The sequence below is a fragment of the Symphalangus syndactylus genome, chromosome 1 (assembly GCF_028878055.3).
Source record: "Symphalangus syndactylus isolate Jambi chromosome 1, NHGRI_mSymSyn1-v2.1_pri, whole genome shotgun sequence".
Lineage (NCBI taxonomy): Eukaryota > Metazoa > Chordata > Mammalia > Primates > Hylobatidae > Symphalangus > Symphalangus syndactylus.
In genome coordinates this window covers 29,926,786-29,951,883 of record NC_072423.2, presented here as the reverse complement: position 1 = coordinate 29,951,883, position 25,098 = coordinate 29,926,786, and the positions used below count along the sequence as shown (strand labels likewise).

General features: G+C 36.9%; 1 protein-coding gene across 1 annotated transcript in view; it reads right to left on the bottom strand.

Moving 5' to 3' along the window:
• TXNL1 (thioredoxin like 1) overlaps positions 1–25,098 on the bottom strand; it is a 35,891-nt gene that overhangs the window by 2,763 nt on the left and 8,030 nt on the right. The window contains exons 2-7 of the mRNA XM_055298179.2: positions 20,725–20,821; positions 18,657–18,830; positions 12,424–12,546; positions 10,667–10,736; positions 8,845–9,017; positions 5,393–5,497 (exon numbers count right to left, since the gene is read on the bottom strand). Coding sequence (XP_055154154.1) covers positions 5,393–5,497; positions 8,845–9,017; positions 10,667–10,736; positions 12,424–12,546; positions 18,657–18,830; positions 20,725–20,821 — 742 coding nt within the window. The remainder of the gene's footprint in view (positions 1–5,392; positions 5,498–8,844; positions 9,018–10,666; positions 10,737–12,423; positions 12,547–18,656; positions 18,831–20,724; positions 20,822–25,098) is intronic.

Genomic DNA, 25,098 nt, shown 5'->3' with positions numbered 1-25,098 from the left:
CAATCCATATAAAGAGCATATTTTAGCAAAAATATCTACTTCCAATTAAGATGGCAATGGCAAGCTTTTCATGCTGCAACACAAAAAATCCATTGACAACAACAAACAGCCAAAGTATAGATTACAATCTGTGCATGATGCCTATAAGAGCCAAAAACAGACAAGTGGAAGGGGTATTCTAGTCTGTCAAACCTTAAAAGTCTAACCTTAAAAGTTGTAATAGCATGAAAGGTTGTCTAAGATTTCTATCCACATTGGAGATTCAACAGCATTACCTTAGCTTCTGTCAGATATCTTAGTGACATAAGAAGTCAGTGACATACTGAAAACTGAAATTATCCAGAAACAGCTCACACAAGATAAAAATATAAACTGAAAATGCTGAACACTTGATCTACTTTATCATTCATTAAGCCATTTTATATAGCGCCCTTCGCTACACAGAGGTCATCAAAATTTTCCTCCCTGTGCCTATAAAATATATGCCAAATCTACTTCGAAATTTTCAATTCTAGGCTGGGCGCGGTGGCTCACGCCTGTAATCCCAGCACTTTGGGAGGCCCAGGCGGGTGGATCATGAGGTCAGGAGATCGAGACCATCCTGGTTAACATGGTGAAACCCCGTCTCTACTAAATATACAAAAAAATTAGCCAGGCGTAGTGGCAGGCACCTGTAGTCCCAGCTGCTACAGAGGCTGAGGCAGGAGAATGTTGTGAACCCGGGAGGCAGAGCTTGCAGTGAGCCGAGATCGCACCACTGTACTCCAGCCTGGGCAACACACCAAAAATAATAAAAAATTTTCAATTCTAATTACTACGTATATACTAATTCAGACTGACCAAACGAGTAATATGACTTGTCCTTCAATGAATCCTCCACCTTCCTAAGTTCATGTCCAAGTCCCTACTTTTCCATTCTATCAAGAGTGCCCATAGCTGCCTGTTGAACTGTCCAAATTCTACTCTCAAAACTTAGTTCAAGGCCCTCTTTCTTCACAAAGTATTCTCAGACTTTCCCAGTCGTTGGGGGAAAAGGAAAAGTCACCTAGCTGGTAATGTCTGAGAATACTCTGTGGACAAAGAGACCCTTGAACTAATCTTTGATTAATTTTGATTAACTTTCCCTATGTTTGTCCATTATCTACAAGAATATAAACTTGCTGTAGACAGAGATCATGATTGAAGAGTAGTCCCTCCTTATCTGTGCTTTCACTTTCTGCAGTTTGAACTGCCTATAGTGCAGTACAATAAGATATTTTGAGACAGTGAGAGAAAGAGCAAGCGTGGGAGAGACCATATCCTTGTTAACTTTTAACCACAGTATATTGTTGTAATTGCTCTATTTTATTATTAGTTGTTGTTAATCTTTTTTTTTCTTTCTTTCTTTTTGATATGGGGTCTTGCTCTGTCACCCAGGCTGGAGTGTAGTGGCGTGATCCTAGCTTGCTGCAGCCTTGAACTCCAGGGTTCAAGTGATCTTCCCACCTCAGCTTCCCAGGTAGCTGGAACTACAAGTGTGCCCACCACCTTGCCTGGGTAATTTTGTGTGTGTGTGTGTGGGTGTGTGTGTGTGTATTCTTATAGAGATGGAGTCTTACTATGTTTATCAGGCTGGTCTTGAACTCCTGGGCTCAAGTGATCTTCCCACCTCAGCCTCCCAAGTAGCTGGGACTACAGGTGCACCCACCGCCTTGCATGGGTAATTTTGTTTTTTGTTTTTTTTTTTTAAATAGAGATGGAGTCTTACTATGTTTGCCAGCTGGTTCTGAACTCCTGGGCTTAAGAGATCTTCTTGCCTTGGCCTCCCAAAGTGATGGGATTATAGGCGTGAGCCACCATGCTCTGGCTTTGTTAATCTCTCACTGTGCCTAATTTATACATTAAACATTATCAGTGGTATGTATATATATACAGATGCTCCTCGACTTCCGATGGGGTAATATATCCCGATTAAACCCATTGTAAAGACCAGGCGTGGTGGCTCATGCCTCTAATCCCAGTACTTTGGGAGACCAAGGCAGGCAGTGAGGTCAGGAGTTGGAGACCAGCCTGGCCAACATGGTGAAACCCCATCTCTACTAAAAATACAAAAATTAGCCGGGTATGGTGGCAGGCACCTGTAATCCTAGCTATTCGGGAGGCTGAGGCAGGAGAATCACTTGAACCTGGGAGGCGGAGGTTGCAGTGAGCTGAGATCGCACCATTGCACTACAGCCTAGGTGACAAGAGTGAAACTCCATCTCAAAAAAATAAAAATAAGTAAACCCATTGTAAGGTGAAAATATCGTAAGTCAAAAATGTTTAACTGCCCCACACTTAAGAGAATGGTTTCTACTGAATGCATTATCAATTTTGCACTATTGTAAACTTGAACCATCATAAGTTGGGAAACATCTGTATAGGAAAATACACAGTATGTATAGGGTTTGTTAGTGTCTGTGGTTCTAGGCATCCACTGGGGGTCTAAGAACGTATCCCCCCGCCCCGACGGATAAGGAGGGACTATTGTACTACCATCGTACTATAGGGACAAAACAAACCATACCATACATCTATTATTTCCTTCAATGAGAACCAAACACAATTATAATTTTTAATAAGCAAATCTATCTGTACAGGGACTAAGCTGGCCAATTTCAGTTACATGTAAGCCCTCTTTTTCTTTTTTTAACTACATTGAAGTTGTTGCTTTGTACAATATAAAAACAATGAAATACTAGCTTACTTTTAAAGAATAACCCTAAAGACAAAGAGTGACTACAGTACAAATGTCATTCAGAAATATTACAAGAAAATGTAAATTAATATACATAAGAAAATCACTTAATCAGCCAAAATTTATTAAACATTAAAAGCAAGGGGCTAAGAAACCCAGAACACCAACAACGGAGTAGATTATGGTATTCAAATTATTCTTGTAGCAGTTCTCAAAGTGTGGTCTCCAAGACCCTCTCAAGGAGTCTGGGAGGTCAACGCTATTTTCATAATGCTAAATCATTTTTTGCCTTTTAGACTCCCATTCTCTTCACAAGTATCCAGGGGAGTTTTCCAGGGGCTATATGATGTGTGACAGGAAAGCTGACTGAATGCAGAAGCAGATATGAGAAGGAAAGGATGCTATAAGGCTCGTAAACAGAGAAGCCTGGGCAACATAGTAAGACCCTGTCCCCACACAAAAATAAAACATTAGCCGAGTGTGGTGGCGCATGCCTGTAGTCCCAGCTACTCATGAGGCTGAGGCTGGAGGATCACTTGAGCCCAGGAGTTTGAGGCTGCAGTAAGCCATAACTGTGCCTCTGCACTGCAGCATGGGTGACAGAACAAAACCCTGTCTCAAAAAAAAAAAAAAAAAAAAAAAAAAAAAATCATACAATTATAAATCAGTGGTCTTACCAAATTGGTTTTTCTTTTAGGAAATATGCTTATTTTTAATTTAAAATATTTGTTAACATGTGTTCATTATTTACAAATATTTTTTATATTTCCCACTTTTAACTTCTAAATGGCAAATATCAGATAAATATAGCCCACATAAACAAAAGTTCTTTTTGGCCTTCAATAGTATTTAATAATACAAAGAGGTCCTGAGATCAAAAAGCTTGAGAACTGCTACCATATGGTAATTTAAAGTTAAAAAAAATCAAATGAATAAATGGCTGTTATAAAACAAGCACAAATACTCTCAAACAAAAAAGGTCTAACACCTTTGCTATCCTAAAGACAGCCCCCAAAAAGGTAGTTTGACAGTCAGAAAAGAGAAAATACTAGGCTAGAAGGGATGTGAGGGCGATGTTAAACACGAGGTGGAGGTGGATAGTTAAATGGATAATTTATTCATGCAAATTAGAGAAACTTTAACTGAATGGCTAGCTGGTAAGAAGATAAACAAGATAGAATGGTGGTTACAGAAAAAAATGAAAATCAAATAGCATAAACTGAAGTGAGAAACAGGAAACTAGAGCCAAATTAATGAATGATATGAGAAAATAATAAGATTTATAGTAATAGATCCTATAAAAAACTAAGCTAAGAACAAACCACACAAGGCACACTTAAAGTCAAGTCCAATGGCATCTAATTCAAAAAGGCAAAGCAGGCAGCCAAGACGTCTTTGTTGCTCACACATTTTCCCAATAAAACATATTTCACATCATAAAAATGTAGATGCTTAATCTCTGCTTCTTCTGACCTGTCATAATACATATGTGAAACATCTAGACATAACAGCTCTAAAGTACATAATTGTTCCTGCGGTCCCCAAAAGGTAATCACGCTATGAGACAGGAAAATAGTAATTGGAAAACAACCAGTTAAAATACCTATTGTCCAGTCCAGGTTTGCAATTTGGTAAAAACAGCATACAATTTTGTAAGATCATCCTCTGTTATGCAATCTAATACATTTTTCTATAATTGAATTAAAGTCAGATCTGTAGATGCCACCAAAAACAATGAGAGTGCTCAAGATGTTCTCCATCTTCAATTCCACAACAAGGGTCTGTTGGGAGCCTCTTCATCTAGGAATTGTCAGGCCTAAGGAAACTCTTCCTCAAGTTCTAGACTGCCTGCCAGATGCAATCATTAGAGACAGTGGGATACCTATGTATTCTGAGCTGCCACATTTAAACTGAATATATAGCAACTAACGCTCTGTACTGATAAAGTTCTCAGTAGCACTTTGACGATCTGTGGCTTTATATTTAAGAGTGACCCTAGGGAACTGTTGCCCATTAGAAGTTGTTCCAGTAATGTACAAAAGGAATTAATCTGGATTAACAAAGGTCCCATGTACCCTATTAATTCTTTACAAACCTTATAATTGTGTCTTTTCAAAAGAAAATGATATGCACACACATAAAGATATATAAAAATACTTCAGAAAACTTGCCTGTTTACCATTATTTGATGAAATGTGCTATTTCAGCATACAAACACGGTTTGGAAAGTTAACATGTCGGTATATTAAAACTCAGTCCATTTTTTTTAAATAAAATTATTCAAGTAATTTAAAATTTCGTCAGAAATAATCATCAGAATCTTACTATCAACTAAGTTATTTAATTCTCACAACTGCTTTCAAATGATTTTACTTTCATTTTTCCGTTATTACTAACCACTTTCTATAACCAAGCTATTATTTTTACCCTTATGTTGATGTCATTCATTAAAAGACTCGTTATCAGTTAAGACATCATTTTTTATTAAAGATTACTTTGTTGGATATCTAAAAATATAGTTAGAACTTTCTATCCTAGTTCAGCCTTGTAAAATTTCATGACATGATATAATTTTGAATTATTTCGTTAAAAGAAAGTGTGACAGTTGAGATACATGAAATTATTCCATTAAAATTATATTTTTACTATCCCTAAGTATCATTTAAGCAAACTTACTCGTTTGAAGTCATTCATATTTGTTGCCTGGACTGGAGTACCAATAAAAGTAAAATATGAAATTCTTGTTGTTTCCTCTTCACCTTGATTCGATTGAACAAATATCTACCAAAAAAGTTTACATTTATAATTACAATCCTTCTTCACAAACATGCTTTAAGTTTAATCAATGTCCTTAAATTACCATACAAATATTCTCCATTCTTTGTAAAAATTAAACTAGGCTCGATGCGGTGGCTCACGTCTGTAATCCCAGCACTTTGGGAGGTTGAGGCGGGCAGATAACCTAAGGTCAGAAGTTCAAGACCAGCCTGGCCACCATGGCAAAACCCCATCTCTACTAAAAATACAAAAAAATTAATGTGGTGACCGGCACCTGTAATCCTAGCTACTTGGGAGACTGGGGCAGGAGAATCACTTGAATCTGGGAGGTGGAGGTTGCAGTGAGCCGAGATCGTGCCACTGCACTCCAGCCTGGGCAACAAGAGCAAAACTCTGGCTCAAAAAAAAAAAAAAAAAAGAAAAATTAATCTAAATTATATAACATTAAGACTAGTACTCCTATAGGATAAGACTATTAATTATAGGGCTGTTTGCCCTGCTATTCTCACTTTCTCCAGAGATGTCATGGCAAGAGACCCATATATACAAGTTCATGATAATTTGGTGTGATAGTTATGGCAGAGTCACAATTAAATTCTCTCTCTCTCTCTCTCTATATATATATATATATATATTTTTTTTTTTTTTTTTTTTTTTTTGAGACGGAGTCTCGCTCTGTCACCCAGGCTGGAGTGCAGTGGCATGATCTCGACTCACTGCAACCTCCGCCTCCCAGGTTCAAAAGATTCTCCAGCCTCAGCCTACTGAGTAGCCCACCACCATGCCTGGCTAATTTTTTTTTTTTTTTTTAAGAGACGGAGTCTTGCTCTGTCGCCCAGGCTGGGGTGCAGTGGTGCCATCTCAGCTCACTGCAACCTCTACCTCTCAGGTTCAAGCAAGTCTCCTGCCTCAGCCTCCTTAGGAGGTAGGACTACAGGCACACGCCACCATGCCTGGCTAATTTTTTTTTTTTTTGTAATTTAGTAGAGACAGGATTTCACCGTGTTGCCCAGGGTGGTCTCGAACTTCTGAGCTCAGGCAATCCGCCCGCCTCAGCCTCCCAAAGTGCTGGGATTACAGGCGTGAGCCACCATACCCAGCAATTAAATTCTTTACAGAGAATGTTGAAAGGGTATTAAGAGTTACCATTACAATGGGACATACTATCATTGGAAATTTTATTAAAATCGTAGTTTTTCACTGAGGAAAATCTCTAAAGTTATATTTTTTCTGATATTCCTGTATCCATTCTATTTCCTAGAATATTAAAAGAAAAAATAGTATTGGGAATCAGCTCCTAAAACAATACTATGTGCCTCATTTTTTTTTAAGCTTGACTCTATATTTAAAAACTCCCCTCAGCATGTTAAAAACTAAAAGCTTTACTCATTGATCCTTTGTCATACATTGGATTTTAAAAATTTGCTCCATTTCTAAAATCACAATATTCTAGGTGCTGTCAACTTTAAAATATTGCACCTATCTCTTTTTTGAGACAAGGTCTCATTATGTTACCTAGGCTGGTGCTGAACTCTTTAGTGCAAGTGATGCCAGTGCCTCAGCCTCCCAAGTAGCTGGGAGTACCAGCGTACCACCATGCCCAGTTAAAAACTGCCTCTCATGATTTAAACAACATACTTCTTTCATTCTGAGATGCCATTCATTGGTCAGTTTTTATTGTTTTCATAGGCAGCCATATATTATTTCAAGAAAATATTTGATAACTAGTATACTAAGTTTAATATAACCATTTTCTTTGATTTCATTTGAGTAGGATATTTCTGATACTTAAAACTCAACATGATTATAATTCTTTTTTTTTGTTTTTTTGTCACCCAGACTGCAGTGTAATGACACAATTGCGGCTCACAGAAGCCTCAATCTCCCAGGCTCAAGTGATCCTCCAGAGTAGCTGGGACTACAGGCGCACCACCATGCCCAGCTAGTTCTTGTATTTTTTGTAGAGATGGGGTTTCACCATGTTGCCCAGGCTGGTCTCAAAATCATGGGCTCAAGCAATCTGCCCATCTTGGCCTCCCAAAATGCTGGGATTACAGGAGTGAGCCACCACACCCAGCCAATTATAATTCTTCATACTACTACTACGTATATTCTGTGAAACTCGCAAAAACATTCTTAAATGAACACATATTTTAGCATTCTTCTAATTTACAAAAATAGAATTATTCCATCACAACAAACAAATTGTACCAGTTTGGCATGACATTCTCAGTGGCTCTGTGCTGGGTCCTACTTTCCTTTTCTAAGTATTCTGCTATTCTTTTCTAACTATCCTACCCATTCCTCTAAATGACTGTAGGTGAGAAGTGTAAGCTGGGTTTCAATGCTAAATTTTTTAAAAGCAATTAATAACTGCTAAAAAGTAGCTGATTCTTATGAGTGGCACTTTAATAATGACATCTAAAATATATCACTTAAAATCATCTCAAGCACTAGTCAAACTTCAGAAAGGCTGGGTGTAGTGGCTGAAGCCTATAAACCCAGCACTCTGGGAGGCTGAGATGGGAGGACTGCTTGAGCCCAGGAGTTTGAGACCAGCCTGGGCCACACAGGGAGACTTCACCTCTACAAAAATAAAATTTAGCTGGGTGAGGTGGCACGTGCCTGCGGTTGCAACTGCTCCGGAGGCTGAGGGAGGATCACCTGAGCCCAGTAGATCAGGGCTATACTGAACCAAGGTCGTGCCACTGTGCTCCAGCCTGGGCAACAAAGCAAGAACCCGCCTCAAAGGAAGAAAAAATTCAGATATACCTTAGGTCATCTTATAAAATGTAGTATCTTTTTAAAAAGTCATTTTTAAGCCAGGTGCAGTGGTGCATGCCTGTAATCCCAGCTTCTCAGGAGGCTGAGGTGGGAAGATTATTTGAGCCCAAGAGTTCAAGTCAGCCTGGGAAACACAGCGAGACTCCATCTCAAAAAATAAAAATAAAAAGTCATTTCTACTAAGATCATGACCACCACACTTAAAAACTCCATATTCAAGAAAAGTAAATAGGATTTTACAAACGCATCACTACTACACCAGGTATAAAGAATAAAGCACAAATATCTTCAGTTTTAGTATAAAGTTGTAGAATAAACTTCTAGCAAAAGTTACCATACACGTATAAAATAACTGACAAAACCCCACAAATATTCAAAAATCAATCTGTCCTTCCTCTTTAGGGTACATAAATTAAAAAGAAAATTTATCCCATTATACATTTTACTCATTTCAAACTGAGTGGATAAATACCACTTTAAAGAATCACTTAGACTCACCTCGGATACTGAAAATAGTATTGTTACTCACAAACCTATTAAATACATATGAATGAAATACTACTTACAGTTACACTGTTAACATTCTGAAACTTAACATAACGAAGTGGAACAATGCCATCTTCTTTAATATCATCCTCTGTCAGTTCCAGAGCTTGAGTTGGTTCACTTCTTTCTGCCTCTTCAAAATCCATAGATCGGGGTAGGTTGATAAAAATTTTTACATATTTAGGGCCCTGACCTATAAAATGGTAGAATAAAATGAAATGTTTAAAAACCTCAAATATACTTTACTCCCTTTACCACTACACTCACACTATACACAGACACACACAAATCAATATACATATACTTCAAATAACTCCATTATTAGAACTTGTACAAAAGTCTGAGTATTCAGGTAGCCAATCCTTTATTTTCCAATACACATTTACTGGTTCCTTCTTGGCCTAGCTAACACTGTGGTAAATATTAGGAATATAAGATTAAAACAGACACACACACACAGAGTGAGTCCCTGCCCCCCAACTACAAAAGACATGCTACGATAAACAAAATACCACAGGAGACGAGGTACAAGGAAGGTGACAATAGATTCTGACAATATATGCAGGTTAACAAAAAGTTTCATAAAAGAAATAGCATTTGAGCTAGATCTTACAGTTGTCAATAGTTGGTACATTTAGTTATTTAGGAGGAGAGCATTATCAGTGACAACATTTAGCCAAAAGAAAATTAATAAAAATTGCCAAATTTCATTGTAGGGATTAGATTAGGACGTGCTAAGTGGTAAAGTCCCATGTATAGAATGCCTTAATTCCTTTAACTTCAAGGCACAATTTAAGACCCATATTTTGTGGCTGAAGAAAGAAAAGTAAGACTCATTTCTACAGCATTTGCTTATACAAATTCTTTGTAATTTCAGAGTAAAAGTACGATTTTATTAATAAAAAATTATTAACATGAAAATTTAGCAGAACAAATAAGAAAATGCTATCTTCTAAATAAGGCCTTGGCTATTTCTTCCAATCAATCAAAAAAAAAAAAAAAATCAGAACCCTAGTCTCCATTCCCCTATTCCCCCTCAGAAAAAGCTTAACAGAAAAAGAAAAAATGGGAGGGTAAAAAAGGAAAATTCTTTATTTTAGAAGAGAAATCCTAAGTCTGCGCAATCATATTTACATGTATCGATATAAAAAAAATGATACTATTAATAGGGCACAAACAGGAATATCTGGAACCTCAGTTTTCTCACTTAAAATAAAAGGGGTTTGAAATAAATCTTTCAGTTTTATTTCTAAAATATGGCTGCTCAGAACCTACAGTTTTAGAACAGTTGGAAAAAAGGATTCAGCACTTCTCAGATTAAAAGGACACAAATTTTAAAATGAAAAAGTATAAAAATAAGTTCTCTTTCTTTCATACTTTCAGTACCTAATAATCTCACATTATTTACCCATTCATTTATATCTTGCTTTGTTCCAAAACAAGCCAGGTGCGGTGCTCACACCTGTAATCTTAGCACTCTTGCGAGGCCGAGGTGGGTAGATCACTTGAGGTCAGGAGTTCAAGAACAGCCTGGCCAACACATGGTGAAATCCTGTACTAAAAATACAAAAATTAGCCAGGCGTGGTGGCGCCTGCCTATAGTCCCAGTCCCAGCTACTCAGGAGGCAGAGGTGGGAGAATCGCTTGAACCTAGGAGGCAGAGATTACAATGAGCTAAGATTGCACCACCGCACTCCAACCTGGGCAATAGCACAAGACTCTGTCTCCAAAAAAAAAAAAAAAAAACCAACTACCTCTATTTAATAAAACGTTTTAATTAATTTTATGCTGACAGTTCTACAAAGCAGAAGTTAGTTTAAAGAAAAGCTATCCTTTACTCACCATTATCTGGCCCTTGAAATTTCATGGAATAAAGCTTAACAGGTTGATTGAATGCCACAGTAATAAGTAGCTGTGGGGAAAAGAGTTTCATTTTAAAGAGCTCTTGTACACCTTGAGTACACAAACTACTGAAGCAGAATGAAAATAACAGGCAAGAAAAAAATAACCAACCTAATTCATCGAACAAAACCAACGTAATATGAAAAATCAGCAAGTTGAAAGTCACTTGATTAGATAACATTTGAGAAATACTACTATTAGTTATGTATATAAGGGAATACAAGAAAAAATTAATCAAGTAAATACTAAAACTATGCATAGGAATGTAAGGTCTTATGAGCCATAAACTGGCAAGCAACCTGCTTTCTAACAAATCAAACAAAATTCTCAAATTAAAATAAAATTTAAACTATACATTTTAGCATACAGCTCTACGATGGTTTGTCAAGTATCTATTCACATTACTTGACGATTCAGAGGCAATACACAGGTTATGCGGAGACTAGCCCTGAAATGGACTCTGATCCCAAACTCAAGAGAATAGGGCTCTTACAGCTCTGAAGTAACCTCCAAACTTCCATCCTACATTTACTTGACTGACTGAATCTGGAAGGCCATATAAGGGAAGAGGAATATGAAACACTGTCAGAATGCTTATCTCTCCGAAACTCTTCTGGATCATTTGCTCAATCTTCTTTCCAGCCAAAAGTGTGTTTGATGTACGTACCTATGCGTCTACCCTGGAAAGATTTCCTGGGCAGGAAAATTTCATGAAGCCTGAGCCAGTCCTGCTGATTAGCATTATTACAGTATTTTTAGGGCACCATTTACAAGAAACACAATGTGAATGATACTCTCAAAGCTGTAAAACATGGTGGCTCTGGGGTTACAGCATGGAAAGATGGGGTTTGGATTTATGATTTCAGAATCACGTTGTGGTTTATCTGCCTAAGAACATAACTAGGCTATTTCCTTTAGTTACACCAATACTTTTTATACTTGACCCATAATAGTGTATCAAAAATAATAAGCATGACATGACTAGGGAACTGAACTGTAGGTGAAGAGCAGAAGAGACGAGAAAGTTAAAAACAGATCAAGTCAGCCTCTTCCTAAAGCCAGTGAAGAGTCATTTCACTCTTCTAAGGAAGGAAAACATGCAGATTTATATTTTAGAAAAATAACTTCTGTTACCATATAGAAGATGAACTGGAATGGGACAAATCAAAGACAATGGAAGAGAAAGTAAACAGAGAAAAGTAACAGCCAAAATGAAGATTTAAAAAGCTTGATCAAGGTGGTAACAACCAACTTACTCTGATAAGGGCAAGGCAGGGAAGCATAGGGAATATAATACAGGTTTCTATCTAGGAGAAAGGAGTTAGCCACACAGGGAGTGCTCATCTCATTAGTCTCTATTTCTCAAATACAAATCCATCTGGGTGGGAAGAAGGTATGGAAGTCAGGTCAAGGATGAACAAAAAGACCAAACAGTGGTAAGAGCTCAATTCTGCAGTGGGTCCTATCCAAGAGTTCAGCAATTTTTCTTAGTGCACCTGGCAGCCCACATACAAGAACAGAGAAAGGAGGTGAGTATGTATGGTCAAAAAACAAAAGTCAAAGAAACTAAAAGCTATAGAAATGAAAGGAAGAAGTGATCATCTGGGAAGGCGAGACGTAAGCCACAAGATGGGAAGAAACAAGAGCAGGCATAAATAGTGATAATCTCCACAAGCTTAACTTCAGCCCTCAATTACCTGTTCATCACAGTCAGATTCCAAGAAGGTCGTGTCTTTTCGTAAACAGTTGTCAAATCCATGCTCATCACTTTCATTAAGACATTCACAACCAGCTTTGTTAATAAAAGGCATTAAATCCATCTGAAAAAAAATTGCAAGATTTTAGGCAACATATTTGGATTAGGTATAAAAATGTTAAAAAAATTTAAATCTGTGATTCTCTTTAGGCAATTTTAAAGAAAACACTTTTAAAATAGTTCATAAAACTTTTACATTGTCCTTTCATTTGCATTTCTGACTGAGATCTACCATCAATTACTAAAGCTAAATCTAGGCTTAGCCTACTTGTTAAGGTATCAGAAATGATGTCTTTAACACTAAGATTATAAAATGTTGACTTATACTTTAAAAAATAAGTGTTTTACAGAAGAAAATATGCAAATTAAAATATCTGTAAGATCCAGAGAAAGCCTATTTCCCTCTTCTAGTGGCCAAGGACTCTTTATATCTATGATGATGTCCGATTTAAGATGAGTAGCAAATAAGGACTTAAAGCTTTTATCATGAAAAATTTCAAACAGACAAAAATATAATAATATAGTAAATCCCATGTATCCACCACCTCCAGCTACAATAATCATCAACTCAAGGCCACTCTTGCCTAATCTTTAATCCCCAACTACATCCTAACTCTCCTCCTGATTAGTTTGAAAAAAAAAAAAAAAGCATCTTTTCATTTCATTCATGAACATTTCACTACGAATTTCTAAGCAATAAGAAGTTAAAAGAAAACATTCTCCACATCATTATCACAATCAATAATTCCTTAACACCATCAAATCAGTGGTCAAATTTCCTCAACTGTCTCATAAATATTTTACAGTTGAATTGTTACACTCAGAACAAAGATCCAAAAAAGTATACGCCAATAATAGAGATAAAAAGGCCCGGTATGATGGCTCATGCCTCTAATCCCAGCACTTTGGGAGGCCGAGGTGGGTGAACACTTGAGTTTAGGAGTGAGACATAGTGAGACCTTGTCTCTAAAAAACTTAAACAAAAAAATTAGCTGGGTGCAGTGGCATGTGCCTTTAGTCCCAGCTAATTGGGAGGCTGAGCTGGGAGGATGGCTTGAGATCAGGAAATCAAGGCTGCAGTGAGCTGAAATTGCGTCACTGTACTCCAGCCCAGGCAGCAGAGCAAGACGCTGTCACAAAACAAAACAAACAAACAAAAAAAAGTATAAACATTATATTTGGAGGCCGGGTGGGGGTGGCTCACCCCTGTAATCCCAGCATTTTAGGAGGCCGAGGCGGGTGAATTGCCTGAGGTCAGGAGTTTGAGACCAGCTTAGCCAACATGGTGAAACTCTGTCTCCACTAAAAATACAAAAATTAGCCAGGCATGGTGGTGGGCACCTGTAATCCCAGCTACTCGGGAAGCTGAGGCAGGAGAACTTCCTGAACCTGGGAGGCGGAGGTTGCAGTGAACCAAGATCACACTACTGCACTCCAGCCTGGGTGATACAGCAAGACTCTGTCTCCAAAAAAAAAAAAAAAAAATTATATTTCGTTAATATGTCTCTGAAATCTCTTTTAATCTAGTCATTTAGCTTATAGATTTCTCAATACTTTGGATTTTACTGTTTGCTTCCCTGTGGTGTCAGTCAGCACATGCCCATCTCTGTATACCTTATTAACTAATACTTCCATACCTCCCGCACGTCAGAGTTGTGTTAACAGTGGTTGGTCATGCTTGTCTTATTTCTGACTTTAGTAGGAATGCTTCCAATGTTCCTTTATTAAGATTTTACTGAATGCTTTAGGAATAAAGGGGTATTTAAGTTTTGTCAAATGCCTTTTCTGCATATTTGGAGATCATGATTTTTATCCTTAGGTCTATTAATGTGACAGATTAAGTAAACTTCCTAATATAAACATCTCTTACATGCTTTAAAAAAACTCAATTTTGTTATTATTAATATTATTTTTTTTTTTTTTGAGACAGTCTCACTCTGTCGCCCAGGCTGGAGTACAGTGGTGTTATCTTGGCTCACTGAAACCTCCACCTCCCGAGTTCAAGCGATTCTCCTGCTTCAGTCTCCTGAGTAGCTGGGATTACAGGCGTGTGCTACCACGTCTGGCTACTCTTTGTACTTTTAGTAGAGATGGGGTTTCACATTGGCCAGGCTGGTCTCCAACTCCTGGCCTCAAGTGATCTGCCCACCTCAGCCTCCCAAAGTGCTGGGATTACAGGCATGAGCCACCACGCCCAGCCTATGATGATATTATTGAATTTTGTTTACTAACACTTTATTTAAAAATTTTACATCAATATTCATAATTGAAACTGGTCTGTGGCTTTCTTTTTTGGTGTATATTTTGTGAAATTATCAGATCAATGTCACAGTTCAAAAATAAATTTAGAAGTTTTCTTTTTACTTAAGATCTTAAGTAGTTACAGTAACACTAGATTACCTGATCTTTATATGGATTTGGCAACATTTACCTGTAAAGTCATAGAAGCCTTTATGGAAGAAATCTTTACTACTATTTCTTCTATTTCTCTATGGTGCTGGTCTATTTAGATGTTCTGCTTCTAGTAGAGTTGATTTTGGTAAAAGTGTATTTTTCTAGAAAAGTATCCATTTCATCTCCTAAACAAGGATTACTCTTCAAGTCTACCAAGTATTATAGATGAGTCACATGTTCACCTCTCTATCTCAAAGGGTTTTCATTATGTTTTTTAAAGATACGAATACATACATACATAATTCTGAAAGAATGAAGAAAACTTTGTATGTCAAGTAAATATGAAAATGGTAATCATCATTAGTATAGACCTCTAGTTATAGATAAAACAGCCTAAATGCTTTCAAAGCTAAAATGTTATAGTAAATGTATTACTCAGGGTAACGTATAGCCAATTTAAAAGATGGGGAGGGAAGAAAAAAGGACTACAGAGCAAAGTTTTACTACAGCAGAACTATTCGGAGCATTATGAACATTTGCCTTAAAAGGGCAGTTTTGACAAAATCTTTTAAATGTTTTTGTCTTCCATCCTATCTATATGTCACTTCAATATGATATCTAGGATTAAGACAACATTACAGTCAGACTTGCAATACCTAAATGATAAACTAAGTGGGTAAATTCTTCTAAATAGTTTTCATTTTTATTTATTGTGGGGCACACAAAACATATATATATATACATATTCTTTTTTGAAACAAAGCCTCCCTCTATTGCCCAGGCTGGAGTTGCAGTGGCGCAATCTCTGCTCCACGCAACCTCTGCCTCCTGCAATTCTCCTGCTTCAGCCTCCCGAGTTGCTGGGACTACAGCAGTGCATCACCGCACCTGGCTAATTTTCGTATTTTTGGTAGAGATGTGGTTTCTGATGTTGGCCAGGCTGGTCTTGAACTCCTGACCTCAGGTAATCCGCCCGCCTCGGCCTCCCAAAGTGCTGGGATTACAGGTGTGAGCCACCACGCACCCAGCCCACAAAACATATTTAAAGGGCTGCATTATTTTGTTATACAAACTGTCTGGGACAAACTGGCATTATTACATTGCATATTTGACATAACTGGAAACTGACATATTCTGAAAACCTGCAATGAGAAATAAATGTTGCTACCTTTATAATCAACATGTCAATCATGGGAAAATAATCAGGTGAATCCCGAATACACAACAGTCTATAAAACAGATATCCTAGCTGGGCGCGGTGGCTCACACATGTAATCCTAGCACCCTGGGAGGCTGAGGCAGGTGGATCACCTGAGGTCAGGAGTTTGAGACCAGCCTGGCCAACATGGTGAAACCCCCTCTCTACTAAAAATACAAAAAGTAGCTACGTATGGTGGTGGGCACCTATAATCTCAGCTACATGGGAGCCCGAGGCAGGAGAATCACTTCAACCGGGCTGCAGGGGCAGGGGCCAGGGGGGCGGTGGAGGTTGCAGATAGTGCCACTTCACTCCAGCCTAGGCAAAAGTGTGAAACTCCATCTCAAAAAAAAAAAAAAAAAAAAAAAAAATTAATTAAATAATACAGATAGCCTAGACCCATGTTGTTCAATATAATACTCATTAGCCACATGTGGCAATTTAAAATTAAATTAATTAAAATTAGATAAAATTAAAAATAATTAAGTTCCTCAGTTGCACTAGTCATATAACAAAATGTTCAATAGACAAGTGTGCCTAGTGGCTACCATATTACTAGATCGGCGCTGGTTTAGACTTCCAAAACGAAAAACCATGACAGAAAAAAAAGGCAGAGAAAAGTTTCTAGATTAAAGAACATTAATTAGGACAACTTAAATGCAATGCATGATCCTTGATTTGATCCTAAATGGTGGGAAACAGCCATAAAGAATATTTTGGGGATAATTAAGCAAATTTAACTGTAAGATAATTAGAAATATTGTATCAATATTAAAGTTCTTGGGAGTTGTAATGGTATCATCGTTATATAAGATTACCAATTTTAAATACTGAATAACCCTGTAAGACCTAAATAGTTCAAAATTTTAATGTCTTGATTGACATCTGACAGTAAAAAAGGGACATTTAAAAATAACAGCTTTTCATAGTTTATCCATAACATTTGCACAAAAACTAAATTTTTATTTCTTAAAACTTCATTTTTCCTGCCTATTTCCTATATGAGGCCAAAACACTCATACCACAGAGGATGTGTAAAGAAGTATGCCTGTAGCTAGGCAACAAGACTGCTGTGCTCCTAAGACTTTTTAATGCAAACACCCTTAGTACTAAAGGGAAAAAAATACAAAGATATAAACACAATGGTTTACAAGTTAAATGATTTCTAAAACTGTCCAAAAGATGTAACAACCCTAACATAAACGATATGTTCATACTTCCTAATTGGACATTACAATTTCAAATTACAGGTCTATTTTAAATAAACACTAATTGTACTTCCCTAAATTAATGCTGGTATCACATTACTGATGCTTTCTGACACCCTTACAATCTCCTACTACACACCCATATTCAAAGAATCTCTCATTTTTTTTGGACTATAGCATCTCTTCATTCGGCATGAATTTAGACCTACAGGGAGGACTTGTAGCTCCATGACACAGATCTGCTTTAATATGCCTGATATACCTTGTTTAAGATATTAGCTTTGGCTAGGCGCAGTGGCTCACGCCTGTAATCCCAACACTTTGGGAGGCCGAGGCGGGTGGATCACCTGAGGTCAGGAGCTCGAGACCAGCCTGGCCAACATGGTGAAACCTCATCTCTACTAAAAATACAAAAATTAGCCGGGCATGGTGGCGGGTGCCTGTAATACCAGCTACTGGGGAGGCTGAGGCAGGAGAATGGCTTGAACCCTGGAGGCGGAGGTTGCAGTGAGCCGAGATTGTGCCACTGCACTCCAGCCTGGGTGACAGAGGGACTCTGCCTCAAAAAAAAAAAAAAAAAAAAGATAGATACTAACTTTAACTTGAGGTAACTTTTTTAAAAATTCATTCTTTGATCTGCCAGTGCAGTAACTTTGTAACCAGAGAAATTAAAAACTATATATGTCTCTTAGTATACAGGATTTACCTATTTGTATAAACAAATCTAATACCTCCAAATTTTGCTTCCTTCTTGAATAGCTCTCAAATTAAAAATGCTGCATCCTAACTATTCATACTCTGCAGTTTCCACACACTATCCTTTAGATTCTTAAGTCTTCATGTTGTTATTTGAAATAACTTACCCTTAAAACCTAGAATAATACATGTGATACCAAAGTCAAATTTGATTCTAAAACAAAATCAGTGACTAGACTTTTTTTGAAAAAATAGAGTGCCAGAAATGGCATACATTTAAAAAGATAAAACCATAGGAAGTGAGTGGCAGTAAAAGGAGTTAATGGCCATAATTAAAACTTGTAAGTCATTTTACATTTCTACATTTTTTGGAAAAAAGAAAGTATAAAGCAAGTATTTTTAAATGGCTATTAAAATAGTTCAGAAAGCAGATTAAAAAAAGTGGCAAAGAAAATTAGAAGAAATTTAGGAAAAATGGTTTATGATAGAGGCTTAACACACACACAAACGTACACATACAGACAAAACTCAATAGTCAATAAATTTGAAAGCTCTTATTTAAAAGTATTCTAAAGCAATAAGAGATAGAACATGAAAACATAGTTATATTTCATTTTAACCAAATAATGACAGGTACAAGATATTATATATTATGATTTCACTTTTCAGTCTACATACATAGCCTTTTGGAATATCTGTGTCCTCATTGCTTCCAGGGTCATTTTCTAAGTGCTGCTTGATTTTTTCTTCTAATCCCACAGCATCTGCTCCTTGATATTGATCAATTCTCACTTTGTTTCGAAAAAACAAAAATGTAGGTGTTGCTGATATATTGTTGGTGGCAGCTGTTCCCTAGAATTGGCAAGTTGGACAGTGTTATGAATTAAATCTTAAACCACTTTGAATATTCATTCTACACCTTTATGGAAGTTAAATACCATAAGCATGAACTAAAAACCTGTAAAATACTGCATTTTTGTTATTTAAGGAAAAAATAGACCTATTCCTAAGAGAGTTCCTCTTTGGGCATAGCTACATTACCTTCACACAGACAATAAAGAACATTCCCTATATTTTTATCATTTTTACTGTTAAATACGTCATCCAGTAGAAAAATTAGCTTCCAATGCAGAAATTGTGCTTAACGCCAGACAGGTCTTTCATAATTACAGGTATTTCTCAAAACGAATAACCAAGAAGGGTATTGATAAAGTCAACACAAACTACTGCTGCTAGAAAAAAATGCACGTCTGAAAACCGGTAGCCAATCTGCCTGTGAAAAAGAGCATGTAATGTATTTTGCACTGCAACCATCACCCAATTTTTATTCTTACAGAAATGACTTTTGGTCACCCATCAAACACATTCTAACAGCTATCTTTTTAAATTCTGTCCTAGCTCCGCAATTGTATAAGACTAACTACTGAATGGAAATTACCTAATACCCACCGAGTATCCTAGTTTAAACTTTTCATGACAAGTATAAAGGAAAGAGTAAAGCAACTATGGCACCTTACATATTCAAATATTATGAAAGTCACTACTACACTTTTTAAAGAAAAAGAACATAAAGATAATATAGGAATGTCTTCTCAAAGCCTCTAGGTGAAAAAACTATGACCTTTCAGGAAAGTGCTGCCCAAAACAATGGATATGTAGCATATGTGAGCTACATATGCAATTTTAAATTTTCTATTATCTATATTAAAAAAGTAAAATAAGTAAAATCAAGTTTAATATTACAGCAAATCTAATATATGCATTTTCAATCTAATCAACATAAAAAGATAATGCAATATTTTACATTTTTTATACTGTCTTTAAAATCTGATCTGTATTTTATACTTTCCGTACACCTCAATATGAATTTGTCACAGTTAAAGTGCTCAGTAACCACACGTAGCCAGTAGTTACAATACCTGACACAACAGCTTCAGGAGAAAGCACTTTCATTTTAGAAATAGTGATTAAATCAGGGGCCAATGATATAGTGCAATAACATGCAACTAAGTGCTGAAACATAAATGTGTGTAATGTAGGGTTTTCAACAAACCCCCAAAGTAACTACACACTACATAATATTCTAAAATTTTTTCCACACTCAGAAATTTAACAAAGATAAAGCTGCAGAGCTGTAGAGTTGTTCCTTAGTTAGAACTAAAGACTCTACTCTTTAGTATTGGAAGGAGCCTTCCAATTTTTTTTTTCCTTAACAATTCCCCACATTTCTGCATATACAAATACAGAACTGCCACATACCATTCCAACTATGTAATCAGGGCAATTCACCTACAACACTGTGGCTCAATCAACAGTAATCACCATTTTAAAGTTTCTGCTCAGTGTGTCGATTTGGAGATAAGATAACAAACTGATCAATTCAAACTACAACCAAGAACTCTTTGCCACTGCTATATAATGCCAATGCCTCGGGGGTAGAATATGTAATTCTAGGTTTGCAAAACATAAGGAAATGTAATACACAGAACTGCTAGGTGACCTATTAACAACGTCGTATTAATTTTATATCAGAAGGTGATTAATACAAACCTGAAGCAATTAATAATGTGCTACTCTTCTTAACTAATGCAGCCATAACGACATCTGTAATAATGACAACATAACATCTTCCTATCTTCAAAGGAATAAGTACTATGTGCATCAAGAGATAAATGAAGAATATTAATGTTGGATTTCAAATTTATTTAAAAGTAAATTAAAAAGAAAAAAGATTGCTTTCCCTTACCTGACACTGATGTACATCGACTTCCAAGAAAACAGCCTGTGGATATTTATTACTCATAGAACTGAATGCTGGGGCAATCCTCAAACATGGCCCACACCTGTTAGAAAAGAAAAAGGAACATTAAGTAAAATTTAAAGATTGTAATTCTAAAGCCTCGTCAATTAAACATAAAATAGAACAAACACTGATATTGCTAGCTTTTGACTGTTTGTTTTGTTTTTTGTTTCTTTTAGATGGAGTCTCACTCTGTCGCCCAGCCTGGAGTGCAATGGAGTGATCTCCGCTCACTGCAGCCTCCATCTCTTGGGCTGATTCTCCTGCCTCAGCCTCCCCAGTAGCTGGGATTACAGGCACCCACCACCATGCCCAGCTAATTTTTGTATTTTTAGTAGAGACAGGGTTTCACTGGGTTGGCCAGGCTGGTCTCAAACTCCTGACCTCAGGTGATCCACCTGCCTTGGCCTCCCAAAGTGCTGGGATTACAGGCGTGAGCTACTGCACCAGTCTTTTTTTTTTTTTTTTTTTTTTGGAGACAAGGTCTCATTCTATAACCCAGGCCAGAGTACAGTGGCATGATCATGGCTCACTGCAGTCTCAATCTTCCAGGCTCAAGCAATCCTCCCACCTCAGCCTTCCAAGTAGCTGCAACTACAGGTGCATGCCACCATACCCAGCTACCAAGCTAAATTTTTTTTTTTTTGAGAAGTAGGGTCTCACTATATTGCCCAGGCTGGTCTCAAACTCCTGGGTTCAAGTGATCCTCCTGCCTTGGGCCTCCCAAAGTGCAGACATTACAGACATGAACCATAACCCTAGATCTGATTCTCTGGTCTATTTGAGTAAGTTATTTACATATACGTTTATCAATACTATACTGTCTTAATGAGCCCAGATGTTACATTTAGTCTTCACAACTAATAGTGTTAAGTCTTCCAGCTTTGTTCTCAATGAGAGAAATTAAAGAAAACCTAAATAAATGGAGGAATTTACTCTGCTTAAGAATTTGAAACTCAATATTGCCAAGATACTAATTTTCCTCAATTTGATCTTTACAACTGATATAAGATCTCAGCAGGTTTTCTTGTAGAAATTAACAAATTTCAATTCTAAAGATTACAGAGAAATACCAAGGACAGCCCAAGTCGTTTTGAGGTTCTAATCTGAAAAAATTGTATTATCAGATCTTAAAAACTATCATAAACCTTTATTAAGGGAATATAGTACTTGTACAAGAATAAGCAAAATGATCAAATCAGTTTTCTTTTGAAAGAAGAGTCTAGAAACAGACCCATCTCACATACAGTACTCTGATGTCTGAAAAACTTGATGCAGCATTGCAGTGGGAAAAGGATGGTCTTTTCAATAAATACTGCTAGATCAACTGTATACTCATACAGGAAAAGCAATGAATCTCAACACACCATACACAAAAACCAATTCCAGATGGGTTGTAGATCTAAATGTAAAAGGTAAAACAATGAGGGTTTTAGGAAAAAATACAGGAAGACACTTTTAAAACCTCAAACTAAGCAATGATTTCTTATACAAAACACAAGAAGTACTAAAAAAAAAACAAAAAAAAGGTTTGACAGACTGGACTATATTTGATAAAATGGAAGATTAAAACCTTTTATTCATCAAAAAATGTCTTTAAGAGACTAGGAAAAAGTATTTGCAAAACATATCAAACAAAGGAATTATACTTCTAATATGTAAAGAACTCCTACAAAACAAGGACAAGACTGAACCCCAAAAGAAAAAGGATGAACTCTTGAATAGGTACTTGATAAATGAGATTATCCAAACAGTCAATAAATAAAGTCAAAAACTTTCTATAAAGAAGGAAAGATGTTCTATTTCATTAGTCATCAGGGATACCCGGGAAATGCAGATTAAAACCAACTCTGCAAAAATAGCTACAAGAAGAATGAAGTATCGTCAAGAATGCAGAGCAACTAAACTTTTATACACTGTAGTAGTGCAAGCTGGTATTAACCATTTTGGAGGGAAAAAAACAAACTGCTAAAATACACCAACCCATCAACAGTCCCGGGGGATACATCTGAGAGACATGTTCACCTTAAAACATTTGAAAAAGTATTATTAGTAATAGCTCTGAGTCAAAAATCAGAAACAATGAAATTCTTATCAACAAAAGAATGGGTAAGCTAATTATACTTATACAATGAAATACTACACAATAACGAAAATAACTGGTGTAAAAACCTCTTGCAAAAACATGGATGAACCTCACAAATAACATTGAGGAAAGAAAGCAACTACTAGCATGTACTATATGACTACGTATAGTTCAAATACAGGCAAAACCAATCAATGGTATCAGAAATCAGGACAATGGTTACCTTAGTGAGTTACTCATAGAATAAGACTTCTGGAGGCTAGCAATGTTTTGTTTGTCTGGAAGCTGATTAAATAGGTGTGTTCAGTTTGTGAAAATTAATTGAACTATACATTTCTAATTGTGTGCCATGTATGTCTCAATAAAAGTTTGCAGAAATAAGAAATGTAAGAAAAAGCAAATTCTAATGCACAAAATAAAAACAAATGTTAAAACTCAAGTTGTGATCAACTCCACATTCTCAACATTTCAATCAGCATTTCACTTTGTGTTATCCTGAAAGCCATACACCAAAAATCTGACAAAAAATAATATTTACAGTCAACTAAAATTAGTCTTAAACTTTATAGATGGGAATATAAATCACTACACTGTTTTTCAAAGGCCATTGATTGGGTCATATCTATTCATCTTAAATGAACACAAGCCAAGACCCAATAATCTCCCTTTTGAAAGTCTATTCCATTTTAACAACACTTACTCTATTTCACAATAACACGTAGTATAAGGAAGTTCAATGTAACATGTTTGTAATAGTAAAAAGTTAGAAAACAATTTAAATGGCAATCAATGGAAAACTAGTGTAAAAAGTTATGACAGGGGCCAGGCACGCTGGCTCAAGCCTATAATCCCAGCACTTTGGGAGGCCAAGATGGGCGGATCACTTGAGTCCAGGAGTTCTAGATCAGCCAGGCCAACATGGTGAAACCCCATCTCTACTAAAAATACAAAAATTAGCCAGGCATGGTGGCGTATGCCTTAATCCCAGCTACTCAGAAGGTTGAAGCAGGAGAATCACTTGCACCCGGGAAGCAGAGGCTGCAGTGAGCCAAGATCACACCACTGCACCCCAGCCTCCTGATACTTTGCAGTGTTTGGGGGGGGAAGAAAGTCTCATTATAAAACGTTCTCTAGGATCACATTTCAAACCTATGTATATATGTAAATGCATATTAAAAAGACAGACAGGCACAATGAACAGTTAGTATCCATAATTCTGCATCTTTTGTTTTGTGATGAATAGGTATTTTCATTTTAAAATATTAAATGAGTTGAGAATAAAGAATTTAGTGTTAACTGCATTTACACAGGTGTCACAAATTACAGAGGTATCCATGCTATAGTTCAATATTTCCGTTCATGAAAACCACCCTCCTGCAAAAACACACCAAAAAGAGAGAATTTATGGGAAAAATAAGTTTGTGGCAAACTACTTGAAACCCATGCAATTTTGTAACCAGATCAGTAAGGAAGATAGTAACTAGACTGGGCACGATGATGGCTCATGCCTGTAATCTCAGCACTTTGGGAGGCCAAGGCAGGTGGATCACTTTAGGTTGGGAGTTCAAGACCAGCCTGGCCAACATGATGAAACCCCATCTTGACTAAAAATACACAAATTAGCCAGGCTTGATGGTGGGTGCCTGTAGCCCCAGCTATTCGGGAGGCTGAGGAAGGAGAATCACGTGAACCCGGAAGGTTGTAGTTGAGCCAAGGTCACCAAGATCGTGCACTCCAGCCTGGGCAACAGAGCGAGACTCCATCTTGGAAAAGAAAAAAAAAAAGACAGTAACTAGGATTCAGGAAAAAGATGGACATCCCAGCATGTGGCTCAGAGCTGGAAGCGACCTTGGGGAATATTTGAAAAGAACAAAATCAACTGGAAATGATGTTTATAGGTGTTGTGACAAAGCAGACTGAAGTGGAGCTCTGAGCCAGTGGGGCTGCCATTAAGGAAGGGACAGCAGAAAATGCAACACTGAAAATAAACCCTTCTGGGGAACAAGCGCTAGGTGTAGGCATTCTTATTTAACTTCATTAACTTTCTTAAAATAAACAAGAAAGGGAATTTGCCTGTGTGGCTGAGAGCTTTCTGCTTCCAGAAGAAGGTTTTATTTCTATGTCTATTTTTCACTACCTAGGAATAATCAAACACGAACCAATACAACTTCCATATCACACTGACATCTCTATTCATCAATTATTTACAAGCTAACTGGTGTTACAGACATACA